The 19550-nt window shown below is 34.1% G+C and overlaps 1 protein-coding gene across 3 annotated transcripts in view; it reads right to left on the minus strand.

Annotated features, from left to right (window-relative positions):
* The window catches only part of CNTN6 (contactin 6), a 386131-nt gene that overhangs the window by 49130 nt on the left and 317451 nt on the right, over positions 1–19550 (minus strand). For all 3 annotated transcript variants that reach the window (XM_077128663.1, XM_077128662.1, XM_077128664.1), the window contains one exon: positions 13448–13575. In XM_077128663.1, the coding sequence (XP_076984778.1) occupies positions 13448–13575 (128 nt within the window). The remainder of the gene's footprint in view (positions 1–13447; positions 13576–19550) is intronic.

Genomic DNA, 19550 nt, shown 5'->3' on the forward strand with positions numbered 1-19550 from the left:
ATATTTTACTCCAATATTTTATATCTTCTACTTTACTCATCCTCTTTTTACTGTATCTAATCATGTATTTAAAAAGGTAATGTGTTCTTAATATTAGCTTTTATATTTTAGTCCTAGAATTTCCAAATGATTTTTAAGATGTAATTTTTCTTCTTAAATCCTCCATCTTATTATCTATCCTCTTGAACATGGTAACCATAGTTATTTTAAAGACTAAAAGTATAATAACTTCAATATTTCCAACAGTTAGGACCTATTGGCCTTGCTTGCCTTTGCTCTGAGTCTTAGTCATCGATCCTAGCTCCAGCTATTCCCTATACTTTTACTGAATGTCTGGCATCATGTATCAAAAAATGTAAATGTTCTTCTAATGTTAGTTTTGTCTCAGATTTAGGTTTTATTTCCCAGCAGGCAGTTAGAAGTAGTATGGCATCTAATCAAGAATAGATATATGACTCAAGACCTCAGCTATATTAAGTTCTTGCCTATTTTGCATTATTCTTATTACTAAGACATAGTTCTTCAGGTTTCCTAATTCAAGGCTGGGTTGATGAGTTGGCATCCTTTTGAACTCTAATTTTTGACTCCCTTGCACTGGAAGACTACAAAAATTGTTGTTTTGATATTTAGCTACAAATTTCTGTTAGTTTTCTTGCTCCCATGATTCATACTGCTTTGATTGACAGATTTCTGAAGAAAAGCAGTAAGGAATGTTGGGCTCACCGATCTGTGCTTCTCTTTTCTTTAGGATATTGCCACTTATGGTATAGATGCCTTTGCTATAATGACAATTCCTTCAAATAGCTATTTGTACTTATGTATTTTTAAGTATTTTAGCAATATTTGTGGTTGATAGTGGTACAAATGTTGGTGTTGTAAAGCTACTTCTACTAGTCAGGAAAGTTTATTATTATTAATTTTTAATAATAGATTATTTGTATTGATAGAAATATTTGGACCATCTCTCAACAGGACTTTAGAAAATAGCTTGAAGATTGTGGTAACAGATTCCACTTGGAGAAAGAAGTATTATTTAATATAGAAGTAGAAGTCCTTCACATAGAAATGTACTAATTTTGTATATTTTGTATACATATATCAATGTATGTATCAATGTATCAGTTGTATAAATATCAATCACTTATACAAATCATTTAATTAGTATTGAAACCTTATTTCTCCAAGGCGTCCATCAGTGTGAATATTGAGCAAAATAATTGCAACAAAAGTGATGAGCCATTAGAGGATTTCAAAGATCAGAGTGACAAAATCGCATCTACATTTAATAGGAACTTTCTAGTGCTGGAAGGGAGACAAAGAGAGAATTAGAATAAATACTTTATGATATTGCAGCTGGGTTTCTCAAATACCATTATTTGTACCTAATTATTTGTTGTGTGGGTGTGGGGAGCGGGGGGTGGTCTATGAGGGCTCTACTGGGCATTGCAACATTCCTTGTCTCAGCACATTTGATGCCAATGTAATTCCTTCAGTTGTGACAACCAAAAATATCTTCATACATGGCTAAATGTACCCTTGGAGACAAAATCAACCTGGTTGAAAACCTGTGAGGTAGAGCAATCTAAGAATGAGATGACGGTGGTTTAAAGCAAAGTTTAATAACTGAAGCGGTGGGAGGTGGTTGTATGCTACGTGTATCTTGAAACTGAGTGCATTTGTTGGACAAATGAGTGCACGCTTTGAAAGACAGAAAAGAGTAAAAAATGGCTACAAGGATTTGATCTGAGCTCCTGTCAGTACAGACTCATTAATACAGAGGGGAAAGGTTGCAGTAGGAGCAAGAATTAGGAGTAAGATTTGGGAAACTCAGTATTAACAAGTGGTAAACTTCTAAGTGAAATGATAAAGAGACAGTTGGGTTTGGGGGTTACGGGAAGATACTTCAGCCGGGTGTTTAACTTTAAGCATTATCTTAGAGATGGAATTTAAAGCCGTAAGACTGGATGAAATACCAAGCGAATGGGGATAGCTCTAGCAGAGAATGAGCTCAAGGGAAAATTCCTGGCACACTCAATTTTCGGAAATTGGGAAGTTTAAGAGGAACCAGCAAAAGAAACTGAAAAAGAGTGATCCATGATATAAAGGCATACCTGACATATATGATATCCTGAGAAACTGACAGGGGAACCTGTTTTAGGGCAAAGGATACGATCAGCAATTTTGAGAGGTTAGATAAGGTGAGGACGAAGAAGTGAGTACTGGGTTCACAATGTGGGGGTCACTAGCCACCTGGCTAAGTGCAGTTTTGATGGAATGGTGTGGGAAAAAATCTGACTGAATTTGATTCAAAACAGAATTGAGAAAGAAATTAGAAAAAAAAAGCCAATATTTACAACTCATTTTTAAAGGGTTTTTCTCTGAAGGAAAATGGTTAAATAAGACAAGCATTGGAAAAGAAGTGGGGTCAGGAAAAGGACGTGTTTTTAAATGATGGGAGTAACAATATGTATGAATGCTGTTGGGAAAGATGTGGTAGAAGGAGAAAGAGAGATGCACGAGAGGGAGAGATGTCTCTACGTAAATAAGAGGGAGCTGGATCTAGTACCCAAGTGGAAGATTTGAGTTTATGATCCATTATCTTCTAACCTCTGCTTTCTTGGTCACTTACCAAATTTTATTTAAGTAGCAATTAACTGAAACTTGATTTTTTTTTTCTAAAAATTAGTAGGGAAAATAGTACCCTAATAGAAAAGCGGGATGTGCAATACCCTGTAAATATGACTTTTCAAATATAGTGTTTATTTTCTTTGCTTTCCAAGAAACAATTCAATGACACCAAAATATTTTTAAGACATTAATCCACCAAAACAAAGAATATGAGAAGAAACAAAATTTGAAAATCTGAAATGAATTTGAATGAGTTATAACTGATTGCTGGGGATATCACGAGGGGAACACTCAGCCCCCATCTCCCACCCTTTGCCTACCCCTGTCCTTTTCCCCTCTTGCTTGTTCATGTGCAGGTATTTTGTTTATATCCATATTTGCTTGTTTGCATGCAGTTGCTTGTTATCTTTCTATTTAGCAAGAGACCCTGAGGCAGCCTGAGGGATAGGATCGATCTTAACCAGCCTAAGCTACTAGCCAGGTCACAGGGGTTGCTAGATGAAAGTTTTTTACTCATTTGCAGAATTCCCTCCCTCTGGAGCATCTAAAGACCTAACCAATCCGGCAGCACAAGCGTCCTTTATCTTTGACTTGAAGCGGAGTGTGGGGAGTGGCAAATCCTGACCTAATCAGTTGACCTCCCTGGGGTATCAGTCATGACGGATCTTGTCTTCTTTTTTGGATCCTTTCTGCCGTGTAAGTATTAAATTGGTCATTTGATGAAAGTCTCTATTGTGCCTAGGCCTGAGTTTCTCCTGTGACATACCGTACAACAACTTGCTCCACAGTGACTTAGCAAAAAGACCAATCCTATGCTGGCAGTGGGAAAAGTGCAGAAAAATGCATTTATAGTTTCAACACCCCTTTTGAGGTTTATATAGAATGCTATTTGAGCTTCAAGTTTATTCCCCATCTTGGTAAAAGGCTGGCAAATTTCAGTCAATTCTCATTAGTCTCAATAGTTGCAATCTATATAGCAGCTGTGAACACTGAATTGGTGAATACTGAACCATTGTTCCCAGAAGAAATACAGGGGAAGATTCCTGCAAGCCTTTGCTCACATTTTCATCAACCAATCAATACATAAACTTGTTTTAGACGTGCTTCTGTTTAAAGACTACTTACTTAATACATATTTTTGATTCATTAACATTGAACTCACGGCCAACATCAATATAACTCATGTCTGAATGAAGCTGCTCTAATGAACGTATTGTTTCTGTAAGTCACAAGACAGCCTTCTTGGGCTCAGGAACACTAGACAGCACTTCAGCCCCATGCTTGGGGGCCATCTTAAATAAGAACATCACCAAAAAGAAAACCAAAAGCACGAGATGCAAGAAATGTAGCACTAACTATATGGTGAAATGAACATGTTTGCAGCATAAGAGCCGAACAATAAAGCAAGAACATTCATTTATAATATGAGAGCTGAAATTAGAGGGAAGAGTGTTGGCTTCTTTGACTTCAGCTGGGCATGTCCGCATTGGGCAAATCTATATTTTCACTACTCTGAACATGCCTATGAATGACTTAAGAAGTGCTGCAAGTTTTCATTGTGGGGCTACAAATAAATTTTAGCAAGTAGGCAAATCCACAAATTCAAAAATCTGTGAATAATGAAGACCAGCTCTATTCTCTAAAGAGCATATGAAAAAGAGAATCTCTGAACTGCTGAAGGTGCAACTGAGGGTGGAAATTATATAAAGGAAGCAACAGAAAACAAGAAACACTTAGAAAAACAAATAGGAAAAAATATTCAATAGAAGGTCTATACACATATAATAGAAAGCACCATATACTCCATAATATACTATTTATATATGTATGTGCAATTTTATATAATTTAGCTTAGTGGACAAAGTAATCATGGTTGATATATTTCAGTTTACTGGTAGGTACCATTAGCCATTTATTTTCTACTTCAGTATTTAAATTATTTTAAATAAGTATTAAAGGACTGCAGAGAACCCCATAGTAAAATAAACAAATGAAAAACCAATCTAGAGAAACCAATTGCCTCACAGTTGAGATGTCAAATGAAAAAAAAAAAAATACATATATATTAGAGTACCAGTCTAGGAAATCTAACATTTAAATAACAGGGGTTCTAGAAAAATTAATAGAGAAAATTATTAAATAGGGCTTTTTAGGAAGATATTTCAGGACTACAAAATATGAGCTTCTAGAATGACTAGGCCCACCAAATGCCCAAAACTAAGTTTGGAAATAGATTTAAAACATGACACATAATCCTAAAATAGTAGAACTCTGTGCAAAACAGAGAGTGAGTGAGTGAGTGAGTGAGAGAGAGAGAAATTACAAACAATAGCAGACCAGGGATCAAAATGGTTTTATCATTCAGAGAAGAGTAACATCTCCAAGTTTCTGAAAGATAATGACTTCCAATCTAGAATTCTATTACCAATTTCACTGTCAATCAAGTGTGAGGATAGAATGAAGACATTTTCAAATGTGAAAGATCTCAAAAAATCACCTTTCTTGAACTACTTCTCAAAAATATATTGGTGGACATTACCAAGATGAGTAAGTGTATTAAGAAAGAGAAAGCCATTGTGTTTAGGCAACACAACTTCAGAAAACAAGGGAAGGTTGATATAAAAGGAAGACTATTAGGACAGAATTGGGAAATAGATTAGTGTCAAGGCTGCAGAAAACTAAGCAAACATAAAAAAAAAAAAATTACCAACATAAGAGAAAGCAAACACAGAAAAATAAAAGCTAATAAATCCTGGGCAGAGAAAAACATTTAAATAAGAACGCAATCAGTATGATGGAGTCCTTAAGTCTCTACCTCTAGCAAGCAAAAATGAGGTAGTTATTAGTCTTTATTTAATATATATGACTTCTTCATACAGAAACTTGTTAAATCTAGGATGTTTTATATCCTCTTAGCCACGTGCAAGATTATCTATTCAGGCATGTGTTGTACAGATTAAAATCTACATTCAAAATTTATTATAACCACCACAGGCAGAATATAATTTTGTTTCAATGCACAAAGTAATCATGGTCAATATATTCTACTACAGTTGCAGGGACTACGACCTATTTATTGTCCATTTCAATATATAAATTATTTAAAATAAATATTAAAATACTGCAAAGTTCCCCAGAGTAAAAGAAACAAATGAAGGAACAATCAAGAGAAAACAAGTGTTTAAAGTTGGGATGTCAAAATAAGAAAACATGTCACAGTTATCATGCAAAGTTATACTTAATATTTCTCTAGCAAGCAATAATGTCGGATGCAAAACCAGACCTTCTATGCTAACAAATAATTAAAACGGACTGACAACTATTTAAAACAAGCATGCACTATAGATTAAACTTAATAAAATACATATGTCAGCTATTCATTTTCAAAGCTGTTAAAACATAACAAGGAACGACTCTGTACTTATGGCCTGATATTTAAATTCTTATAAATACATAGCAGTTTCTCCACTCTCCAACTGATAATTTTATGCTGGACTGTAGCAAATTATTTGTTTAAAGACCTCTGCAGTTTTTTTTTAGGACATGGAATTAAGAAATTTTATTTTGCAAGGACATAGGTAATTCCTTTGAAAAAGGGTAATTCCTTCTGAAATTTTAAGATTGTGTTGGGGCTAAAAGTGAGAAAATAAAAGCCAGAAGGGGAGAATTGGGCTGCACTTTATCATATCTGATTATTCTTTCCCTTTCATCCTTTCCCCTCCACATCCCTTTTGGGCTTCTCTAACTACTCACCTGAATAGTCGAGATACATAGACCACCGATAACCTAGGTCGTACTTGGGAGATTTTACTTCTTACTGCTATATAATATTCTTAAAACAGGGTACTAGACCATAGGTAACACTGTGCTAGCTTAAAGATTGAATGCCTGAGAAACAGAGTAGGCTAAATGTTTCTTTTAGGATCAGAATAAAGTCAAAGAAAAGTTACTGAACTTTCAGTTATTAGCCAAATACTGAGAGCACAAGTGCAAGCAAATACGTTATGTACTGACTTGAGAGGGGAACTGAAGACAGAGACTTAGAGTTCAAGTGAAATAAAAGGATAAATTATTAGTACTTGTACGTTCAGATATTTACTTGATTTGATTTGTTTATTTGATTACGATATTGTGGGAAACTGCTTATGGCACCGGCAGTGTGCTGGCCATCTTGTGGTCTGACGCCATCTTAGGTACTAACTCAAGTTAAGTTTCTATCTCAAGTTAAGTTTCTATTTCCTCACTTCTGCTCTGCCCTTCCCCGAAATCAGTTGACCAACCTTGGCTGATCTGCCTTTCCCAGCTTAGTCTCTGCTGACTGGTTGCCTAACTGCAGGGTAATGCCCAACCTCTGCTGACGTCCGATTCAAGTCACCTCCCCTTCCTTACTGCATAAATACCCTGAATTCGCCCTCAATAAACGAGACTTGATCAGAATCCTGTCTTGTCTCCATTCTCTGTGTCTCTTGTCCCTCCAATTCTCACTCCCTCCCTCAGGTCCAGGTTCGTCTGTCCCGTGGGTCGGGTCAAGATATTTTTACTGCACAGATTAAAACTACTACTGGTTAAAATTTATTTTGTTTCATATTTATATTTATATTGTTTATTTTTAATAAAAATAGGAAATGCATAGCTAGTGGTTTATCTTGAAGTTAGGAAGCCAGATACAAAGGAGTCTGCATTTGTATGAAATTTTACTCGAATTTAGATTGCGTGTGCAATCTTGGTAGCACAGTCTTAACAGTTGCTTCAAGGAGTGGAGTGGAGACAGGGATTGATTAAGAAAGGCCACGAAAGAACCCTCTACACTAGCATGATAATATTATATATCTTGGTATATACAGGGTTGGATATGTGAATGCTTTTGCCAAAATCCAGTGAATGTACACTTAGCAGTTAGGCATTTCATAATATATACATTTTTATCTCATTTTTAAAAATATAAACAAATATTATACTCAAGATAATGAATCAATGCTGAGGTATTTAGGAGGAAGTGTACTGATATGTGCAAATTACTATATTTTCATGTCCTCTGGGGTTTAAGTCATGGTATCATGCATTTATTGGTCTCATTACTTTATTGTCATATAAATGTAGTAGAAGTTAGAAAAGAAGGAAAATAAATTTTAAAAAATAAAAAAACAAAACAATATCTGCTACTTACACAGGGATTTTGGGCGAGTAGTTTCAGTAACCTGTGCCTCAGTCTCCCCTGGCAAAAAGCAGCACTAATGCTGTCTGCTTCAAAGTGTCGTTCTGAAAGTTCAGTGAGATGATATACATAAAGCTTTTGGCACAGAATATGAATTCAATAAATGTTGCTTTTTATGATAAAAATAATGAAAATGATAATAACAATAACAGAAAGAAAGGATGGATGGAAGGGAGGGAAGGAGGGAGGAAGGAAAGAAGGAAGGAAGGCAGGAAGAATGAAAGAAAGAAAGAGAAGAAAAAAGCTCTTCCAGTGTTCATGCTGGTAAGTAATAGAACTAATGGATCTAATTCTGAAGACTGTGCTCCTAACTAGTTTAATATGCTGCCCCACACATTCATAAAAATAACTGCTTAACATACTTGGAAATTTATTCTGAGTGGTATCCCTGATGCTTTTAAAGGACTATGGACTAGCTCAATTGTTATGAAGACCTACATGGCATTGAAAGCAATGCGTTTGCTTCAATCGATAAGTTTTCTGTTTTCACATTTTTACATTGAAGGGATCATGGTATTCAGATTTCAAGAATTCACTTAGCCTTGTTTTCAATATTAGAGGTGGAAAGAAAGTTTCATTTCTGGCCAGTATAGTATTTCACTTTGCATGTTTCACCTTGAAAATTGTGCGTACTGACAAGGTTTTAAATAAAAATCCTTGTTGTATTAAAACATTACAAAATACCCTTTGTAGAGTATTGGGTTTGGGATTGAACATTTTGAGGGTGATGTTAGCAATACTGGGAGTACTTTTAACAACTTACAATGTGATAGGATATATGCCAGTGTATCTTTTTATTTCTTTGAAATGTTACTTTCAGTTGACTCAATAAAGCTGGGTTTCTCCATAAAGCTGAACTCAACACCTCAAATCCTTTCAACTGCCTTTGAAAGTTGTAAAGCTTCTAATTATTTAGTTATCTTGGGTATTTATTTTAGTATATGTAGACCCATATTACCCAATACCCCCATTCTGCAGAAGAAAATGAATAGGCCACTCTGTATGCTGGTATAATAAAGACTTCTATCACAAAGAATAAACAACTAAATGAGCAGCAATAAACTTAATTTGCACATTAGATATGCTTTTCCAAGTTCCGACATTTCAGTTTAAAATAATGCTGAAGCAATGAGGCCTATAATTGAACATCCAAAACTTCTCCAGTGGGGAAACAAAAACAAATGTTGCCTGCAAACAAGATCATTTTTATAGCCTGCTGTTACTCTGCTTTTTAATAATTTTCCAAATGCCAGATCAAATAATTTCCCCTTTTATGTGATTTTCATATACCTCTTAGTGTTTGTACACTGTGTAATTCTAATCTAAGTCCTCCAAAATGAAAATTTTAAACTCTATTTCCTTTCGATTCTCTGTTTTTGCCTATGGAACAGGTCCTCAAATTACACTGGGCATCTTCTGAGGCTCTGGCAAGGCTGTCGCTAATTGTGCTAGTGATGTTTGAATGGAAAATTGCCTTATCCTGCTGCATTAGTGAAATGGAAATTTCTGATATACAGTGCAGATAACTCCAGAATCCTCTTAACGCCGATAAGCCATATCAGCTAAAAACTAAGCTGGAAAATATCTTACTGCTGTAACGATTATCTTTTTACATATTATCTAACAACAACATTTCTTGCATGACTGAGGCTGATAAGTAAATTCAAAGAGAGATGATTGTTTTATCAGCTTTACTGAAATTTCTCATTTGTTCCTTACCATCTTATTACTGTTAAGGTCATTATATGCTAGTTTTGGCTTGAGAAACAAAATCATATTCTACTCTGGAACAGCAATCAGATGAATATTACACACGAGAAAATCCACACTCACACACACATTGTCATCTTAACTACCACATGGCTGCACTCTGAACAGTCAAAAAAATAGTTGAGTCAATGGACCCTATTACAACCCTTTCCCAGGTCAAAGCTTTAAATTCATAAATTGGAAAATAATAATCCCTTGGCAGTGATGCCATCAACATTTCTACATGAAAGGGAACTAGAAAGAGCAGTCTAGTTAGGAGGATGTACTAATAACAGACTTAAATAGGAACTGAATTTGTATGGCAATCACCCAGTTTAACACAGATGATATGTTACAGATCAATTAAAAAAGCAGAGTTTCTAAAGATGCTTTTATTCATACTGTACACACGTTTTGCATTTTGTAGTCCTTTTTTTTATTCATATATTTGTATATTGTGTATGTGTCATTTTATTTATATTGTCATTGACAAGGTGGTTTCTTCTTAAAATGGGATATGGATATTTCATGAAGGTTAAAAATTGCAACCAAAATTTCTTTCTTATTATTGGGTACAAATGACTGGAAAATAAATTAATAATCATGAATATTGGTATCAGCTATGTTAACATGCACTCTTTTTGCTTATACATGTATATCCTCCTCAGGGCCTGTGCTGAAAGTACCAGAACGGTGAGTTGGCTCTATGAAGTCTTTAATTGCATTCCATGTTTGGCTTCATTTGCAGAGTGAGGAGGTCTGTGTCTACTAGAAATAGACAACTACCATCCCAAAATTGGGTAAGTGAAAGCATTTCAAAATTTGCTGTTTTCCTTTGGTGTTCTTTCCTGCAAAGTGTTCTAAGAAGCTTAAACCCTGAAAAATGAAAAACTTCCAGATTTTAGAGCAAAGAGGTCAGGATGGTAAATATCCCTGTGAACTAAAGAGTGTAAGATAAGAGCCTTTCATTCAATCAATAAATACTGATTATGTTGAAATATTGCATATAATTCAATATATTGAATATATTGAAATATTGATTTCTGTTATGATTCTAGGTTGAATGATTCACAGTTGAATAAAATAAACAAATATCCTTGTTTTCATGATGCTTCTGTTCTAAAGGAAGGGAAGGGTAGACAAGAAAACATATACATAATAAATAAGTACGTTATGTAGTTTATAGGAAGATGAAGAGTGCTTCAAAAGAAAAAAAAATTGCAATAGGTCAAGGTGATTAGGAATGCAGAAAGGGATAATAGTGTTTCAATGGCCCCAGCAAAGAAAACTAGAAATAGGCTTAAAATGAAAAACCTGTCAGGTTATCATTGATTTTTTTTAACTGAGCAATCTTGATAAAATATTCTCTTATTTGTAGAGAGAACAAAGTATCTGGGGATCACGGTGTTCTTCATGGAATATCCTAAAACATAGAGCTACTTATTTCCATCATAAGAATTTGGACATTCTCTAGCAGAAAACATGGCTGTCACACATTGGCAATTGCTACCTTGAGAACTCTTTTAGTCTCTGGCTGTGTGGGCTCTGCCGGCACTGAGTTTTTTCCAAAATAGTTCCCTCTTAAAGGGCTCCAGTAAGCAACCCCACCTTGAATGGATGGATACACAGCTCCATGGAAACTACCTAAGCAAAAGTTACCACCCACAATTGGGTGGGTCATGCCACCATGGAAGAAATTAAAGAGCTCTCACCCAGCAATATCGTATGAGAAATAAAGAACATGGCTTTCTTGGGTACACAATAGTTTCAAACAGCCAGAAGAACTAAGCACATTTCACTGTTTCTGAGTTTCTCAGTTAATATTTATGCATCTTCTCCCAAAAATTCATAGCAAGTAGGAAGTAACATGATCCCAAAGATTTAAGGAAAATTTTAGGAGGAAAAACTATTCATTCAGCTCAAACCACCTATTAATTTAATTTTATTTTCTTAGCTGGTGAGGTGAAGTTTTGGGGTAGGGGTAGGGGGTGAGGTGAAGTTTTAGGGTAGGGGTAGGGTCAGGCTGAATCCCCATCATTCTTTTTTTTTAAGGTACATGGTCTGGGAATTGAACCCAGGGCTCCTGCATGGAAGGTGAGCATTCTACTGCTGAACCACCCGTGCACCCCCATCATTCCTTTTTAACAGCAAAACCATTGGTCTAGCTCACAGATCACTAGCATTCTATAGAAACTTTATTGGGAAATTCATTCTATACTTCTAACCATTATATTTCATATTTTAATTCCTCCTGAATTTCTACAGACACAGATCCCTTAATTGCAATGTCTTTTTATTCATCGATATAGTTGAATGTTCTGTGGTAAAAAATGAATGTTTACTACCTATATTTTCTTAATTTTAATGATGTAATGAATTTCTTCTTTTTTTTTAAATAGACATGTTATTTCTTTAAACATAACACATTCATCTTTTCCAGTATATGACTAGCAACAATTTGTTGAAGAAATATCCTATTATGAAATATAGCTGTAGCACAGATCTTGAAACAATAAGTATATCTCTGTTTTAAAAATATGAAGAGAATACAATGTTAAGGAAATACAGTTTTCAAAATGTACCCCACTGGTTGGATCTTGAGACATCAGGTTATGTCAGTCATATCTCCTCTGAGCAATTCCTCAGACAGTTGCTGGCATAATGTAATATACTTGAAACAAGTTGAAAGAAGTATCTTTTAGTGATATCAGTGGGTGTTCATTTTCCTTAGGACATTTTAAAGGATAGTTGATGACTAGCAGCTAACTACTTTTTATTGAATATGTATGTTTTTTAATAGAAAAGATGAGAAAGCACCAATTGCAGAATTTAATCACTTGGGCTTCATTAGCTGCTCAAACTGCTTTATCAAGACAGTCATTTTTATGCATCTGGGAGGCAAGCAAATGATAGCAGTGGCATTGTTTCCAGTAAACATACTAGTTTTATGAGCTGAGATTCAATAATATAAAACAGCAAAAATGGGACTAGACACCTCAATACTAATTATGTCCCTTGGTGATATATATATAGGGACGTTTGGATTGATACTAGTTTAAAGGTCTTAAAAATAGAGTATGCCTGAGGTGCAAAGGTATTTCAGTGGCAGAATTCTCACCTGCCACGTGGGAGACCCAGGTTCGATTCGCGGTCCATGCCTTCCCCAAACAAAGAAATGAACAAAAACAAACAAAAATTCCACAAATGATGCTTTGAGAGACATTCACATGGAAAAAGAATGAAATGTGACCCCATCATACAGCATACAAAAAAAAAGAGTATGCAGTTTTACCCTCCCAAATTGTATGAGCTTATCTGTTTACTACGATGAGAATATAATAATGACTCACATGGGCATTATGTTTTAATTTTTTCTCTCTTTGAAATAAACTGCTTATTAAAGTATGTGCAACAGACTGCATTTCACTAGTTGTATACCTAGAATTATATAAATAAGCTGGTTACATACTTAGTACCCTTATATAAATGTAACATTTCAGAAAAAATCAGAGTTTTTGAGTGAAGTTTAACCAAGAACAATATAATAGAGTGGTTTTATCAAAATAGTCCATGGCCCCCCACACAAAGGTATTTGTAAAATTTCAAATATTTTAGCTGTAAGTTGAACTCTGCATTGACAGGATTTTCAACTGGCAAAATACTGACACTGACCATGGTATCCTACTGGCAAAGTGTGTACAGTATTAATGAGTGTGGTAATACAACTCTTAAATACATTACGATGTCAAATATTTCTCACGTATAACATGATCCAGGTTTGCCTCTATGATAGAGGTTATGCTGCGCATACCTATTTCCAATATTCATCAGGCACAAATGAAGATAATGAAATACCTTTTACGACCAGGCTTCCAGTGCTCTTAGCAACACCAAACTGATTTGTGGCCATGCATGTATATGGTCCAGCATCTGCCCTGGTAACGTTATATATCTTGAGGCTGCCATCCTCCAAGAGAAACACTCTGAAGAGAGATATGTAATTAATGGAAATATCGCTCTTTAATATTGGTAATTTACAACCACCTATTTTCTTTTGTAAAACATTCCCAAAATCATGGGTCTAGTCTAACAATATGAATTTATTCCTTTCCTATTACCCCATCCCTTGTGAGCCATCTCTGAACCTACAGATTAGAATGAATGGCGTTTGCTTTTACTCTGACACAGTTTTGATAATTATCATGCTATAACTTGAATTTATCGTTTTGGATTCTAATTCACTTTTAAAAAAGCAAATGAGTACTTGATGTTACAGTGCACAATTGCCTGATGAATAAGAAATGCTGTGCAATTTGCCTAGCCAATTTGCTAGTGAAAATTGAACTTAGCTGTAGAGAAATGCAAGCACATTCCCACATTGTCTAGTGTGTGGTTTTAAACATGACCTTATTAAGAGCTTTCAGCCACCAAACAACAGGTTCTCAAACATGATAGTTTCTTAACAGGGCTAGTCAGCTGAAGAAGCTGTTATATAGTCAAAGAAAGGGCCTGTGCATGTTATATTCCCAATCCCATCAAAACAAGGAAAAGAAGAGTATAAAGAATGAAGGCTTTATTAATCAGACTGAATCAAAGTGTTCTTAAAATACATGTGATCATGTAATGCAAAATAGAGAAATATCTTTCTAAGACATTTCTGGTCTTTCATAAAATCATCACTATTAAATTTCCTCTGAAATTCCAAAATAATCCTGACATCAGAATGCCACTTTATTCAGAGAAAACTCCAAGACTGGTTTCGTGACAAAAATCACTGTCAAATGTTTTAATGAGAGATAAAAAAATTGAAAAATAAAGACATTTGCCCAATTTTAGGCTTATATATATTGTCTTACCAACTTAATTAGCCAACCTCTTACAAATAGCACCAAAACACTAGTGAGTAGTCAGCATTATATTGAAACAAGTAATGATAAACTAATTTTTAACAATGATGGCTGCAAAGGAAAGAAAATAAAATAACTGGCATACATGCCCTATTCACTAACAAGAGCAAAACAGTATTTGTTGAATTGTAAATGTATCTGTATTTGTAAAAGTTATATAAAATGAAATACAGATAACATAATTAATTGCCCAAAGAGAATATCAGCCAATACAATTTGTAAGAAACAAGCTTCCAATGTTTGGTTTATTACTAATGATATGGTCCACGTAATATCATCATTGGAGAAGAAGGGAGTTTATGTGGGTTTAGAATTGTCCCAAGACACACGATCAGATTTATTTTTCAAGTGAGTAACTTGGAGTATTCCCCACCTACAGTTATGTGAGATCTTACTTAACTTCTGGAAGCTCTAGTTTACTAGATCCCAGTAACAAGTGAATCACAACATTATTGACAAAGTCACACAAAAATATTCTAGCATGCAGCAAATTTCTGGCCAAATATTATTCTTTATCTTATTCAATTAGAAGAGCACATCATGAGAAGGATTTGAGTGCATAATTTACCTCCAGGATTTAGAAATAAAGAATTTTCAATAGCAAAGAAACATGCATTTTGGTCATTAAAACATTTTAAATTATAAAAATATATCTGCTGATATCTAAAGTTCATCAAACAAAATTTCCAAGCTGCCTATGTCAAAGTTTATATGTCATAAAATTTTCCCTTAACTTTCAGAAAAGGACAATTCTTAAGAACAGTGGTCTGATATTGCCCTGAGTACACCAGTCTTTTCAGGCTCATAAGCTGATAGTCAATAATTAAATTAAAATCATTAAAACTGATGATTTATTTTGAAACATCCACCAATCAATCAGTAGTTCTCAAGTGTGTTCATCCTTTAAATTACTACAAAAAATTAGTCTCCCCAAGCCTAAGCAGCTAGTAAGTGCCAGAAAAGTAAGTTATATTTATCTAGCACTCATGTGCTTTATGCAGAATAATTCTGCATTTTAATTATGATAGTCAGGCAATTTCTGTTGAATCATCATTAGATGACCTGAAGATGGCCTATATCTTTGTTCTTCAAATTCTGGTCTCACCCCACACTTACTGAATCGAAATTTGCATTTTGCCAAAATACCAGGTGACTGGTGTGAATAAAAATATTTAAGAAGCATTTAATCTATGCATTATCATTCAAACTTTAATCTAGAGATAATTTTTATTGTTATATAAGGATGCATTTTATTTTATAATAATATGTAAACATTTATTTAAGAATAAATAATATCAGCCTTAAATGTTTTATGGAAAGAAACTAAACAACAAGCATTTATCATACAAACAGATGATAAAATATCTTGGCACTCTAAGATAAAGAAAACCAGAGATTTAACTGTAATTAGAGATTTTATGACATAATTAGTATAGATATTTTATGTTCTCATTTAATTTTTCTTTTCATTAATAAGAGATTTAAAAAACACAGTAAGAAAACTTAGTCTTGCTACAATGTAGATGGACGCAAACTACCTAATCATATCATTAATTTAATGCAGAAAATTAAAAACAAATATTTAAGAAATAGAATTTCCAGCTCTTTCACATATCAAAATATGGTTTATAATTTACAAAATAAAGAAATAATTTACAAAAAAAGGAAAGAATCCACAACTAAAATCAAACTGTACCAAGTAACTGACATTTTAAAAAAAGGTAGGATACACATATGAGATTCAACTGGAACATTTTAATTGGTAGTTCTGGTAACATTCATAGAGAAAGAGAAAGATAGAAGTTTTCTGTCCTTCTTTGAAATCTTTCAAAGGATAGTTACAATGGTAACTAGAGGGTTGAAAATGACATATTAATAAAAGACATGCAAGTAATTTACTTTCATCCCATATAAGTTTCCCTGGTACTTAAGGACAAAACACAACCACAAGTATGGATAAGCCCGGTTATCTGTACAAATTGGAGAAACTTACTAGAAATAAATTCAGAGATTTGCATGAATAATTAGCAACAAAAATATAGGGAAGAAAAGCAGAAGCCAAGAAAGTAATTGGTTACATATAAAAATATATATCTGTATATATATGCTGTACTAGGATTTAATGTTGAGATTATAATATTTATAGACAATACATTAAAAGTATGTTAAAATGTGAGCATCATGGAATATGATAAGGCTTCCAAAAATGCAATAGACCTTTACATGCATATTTGAAAGTGGGACAATACTCAAATTTTGTTTCCTTTTTAATTATTCAGCAAATACTTACTAAATGAATTATGTGTTCAAGACGATATTCTGGTTGTTACAATAGGGAGGTGAGAAATAAATGTATCAAAAGGATTGTTTTCCTCATGACATTAAAACTCATTGGTCAAAATTAAAGGAGGTTATGAACTATTATTATGAGTTGACCTTGTACTGTCTTGCTACTAAGCATATAATAAATGTTGACTCATTGAATCCTTAAGACAAACCTCTGAACTAGCTATTGTTATCACCCCAATTTACAAGTTGAGAAACTGAGGCACAGGGAAAAGCAGTAACTGACTCAGTACTCACTAGGTAGGGTAGGATCAAAATCCTACCATATCAGTCTAACTCTTGAGACCAGTCAAGTTTCCAAAGCATAATTTACCAATAACATGGTTGCTGAGAGCAGCACAAATTTGAGCATTATATAAAGATAAAAAAGCTTTAAATTTTAGTTGCATATAAATGACTTTCAATATTAGAGTTTCTTAATCTGACCTTTAGGAATTCCAATAACTCTTTGAAATGTGATGTAACATTTTTGTATGTACACACATGCATTTTTTTAAGGTGCTTAGCCTTTGTGAGATCTAAAAGGAAGGCTTGATAATCCTAACTTTGGGTTTTAACCATAGATGTCTTCACGTGTGGGCTAATGATGATGGCAATGCTAATCCTAAGGATTACTTTTCTTCTCTTTTGCCATCCTACACAATCATGGTGCTGCTTGCAGAGTAGGTAAGAATGTGGACTTTGGGTTCAAACTGCCTGTGTCTGAATCCTAGTCCCTACATTTGATTTCTCTGTGACCTGTGTGCCAAGTTACTGAACGGTCTAAGTCCTCAGGTTTCTCACCTGCAATGTGGGGATTAACTGTACCTGTGTCACAGAGTCGTGAGTATTACATGATATGAACGTTTTAAAGTGCTTAGCACTATGCCTGATACCTTCTTAGCAATCAATAAGTAATGTTCAATAACCCAATTTCTCATCCTGCCAAAGAACTCAATGCAGAGAAACAACAGAAGGAAAGGAGGAGATATTTTGCCACAATCTGTTTTGAACAAAGGGGCCTCAGAGGTATTTGCCAAGCTTCTTGAAAAGTACCTAACACCAAAAAGACTGTCCCCAGTATTAAAGCTGAAGATCATTCACTGAGTTTGCTCAAATTCCCATCTTTGTGTACTTGGCAAGATGATCTTTCAGGGCCACAATGCCTTATTTCTATTTTGGGAATGGTAATAGATTTCTTATGAGAATGAAATGCTAACCCTAATCTAATGATTTTTTGCTGATACTAATATTTGGCCTTTGCTCTCCAAGGCCACTATTTCTATTCTCACTGTGGTCCTTGCTGAGGCCTGATGTCCTAAAACTCCGGTGTCTGACTGACTTCAGCACAAAGTTTTGTGGCTTTAACTAACCTACGATTTTCAGTCCCTGGACTGTTCTCAGTTTTGGTATCACCAAACACTGATACTTGATTTACTGTGTATGCATCTGTCTTCCTGAACCTTCCCACTACAGTGATTCACATTTTACTGATCACACTTTTTCTCTCAAGTCTTTATTCTTAGATGTCCATTTAATAGGAATATTTAAACCGTTTGCATAATTGAATAAAATTAGTTTCCAAAATTATCAAAAGTCGGTGTTTATTTAATGATTAGATCACAAATTAAGGCATTTCATTTTAAATGTTCTATCAAAATAAAAATTTGAAGACAATTACATGTGTAGATGTAGTTTGATCATGCAACCGATAGAAAATATGAATGAATACTTGTACCACATTATTCCTTTAATTGCATTATGGACACAAAAAGGCAGAAATATGGAACAATTAATTGTGCCTGACAGTTAAGTGACATTGATAGATTTTATAGTGGCATTAAAAAATAGAACATATATAAAATTGGGTCTCCAAAAGTATGTAAACATTTCAAGGTTAACAGACATGCTGAAGGCAGACTGTATAGAATGACTGAATACCCAACATTTGAATCTTTTAAATCTTTTAAATCTTAGGCAAGGTGGGCAGCATAAAAGGAAAATAAAAGTAATAGATGACTTTGTCTGATTTCATACCTTTTCCCTTCCACTTGATTGGCTACTGTGAATAAAACAGAAGCAAGCTTGGGTATCATATCAAATTTATTTGCTAAGCTCTTTTACCTGAAACATGGATGACAAAGCTTTCTGTGATTCCAAGAAAGCACATAAAGACTAAAGGGAAATAATTTACCCTTACAGTCCTAGGTTGCCTGCTGTGATACTTGTTCACTATAAACTTTATAACTATAATAGAGATTAACGCTCACATTTATTTTATCACTAAAAAGCAGTTTAATGCATATTTAATCCTTAAATTAAGTCTATATAAAAGAAACAGTTCTAAATATTTAGATTCCAAAGAGTGAAAAGAAAATGAGGAAGTTCCAATTTTTTGTTCAATATCAAGCATAGTCTATCACAAAGTTTGAGGACATAGAAGAGTAGCAAAAGCTAAATTTCTTAAACAAAGAGAAATTAGGACATTGGGCAATTATAATTTCTTTTTGCTGAAACTAGAGCAATACTGCTATTTTTATAGTTAGATTATTAACTGGAGTATTGCTTCCAGTTCTGTCTAAAGATAATACTGTAGACCATGAAATTTTAATTGACTGTCTAATTTTACTGATATCTGGAAAATGTAAAATAAATTGGATAAAAATGAGTCAAATAAGAAGTAGAAAAGTATGTATGAATTTTGACTCTTCACAATTTAGATTTTA

Source organism: Tamandua tetradactyla, chromosome 15 (genome assembly GCF_023851605.1).
Source record: "Tamandua tetradactyla isolate mTamTet1 chromosome 15, mTamTet1.pri, whole genome shotgun sequence".
NCBI classification, from domain to species: Eukaryota; Metazoa; Chordata; class Mammalia; order Pilosa; family Myrmecophagidae; genus Tamandua; species Tamandua tetradactyla.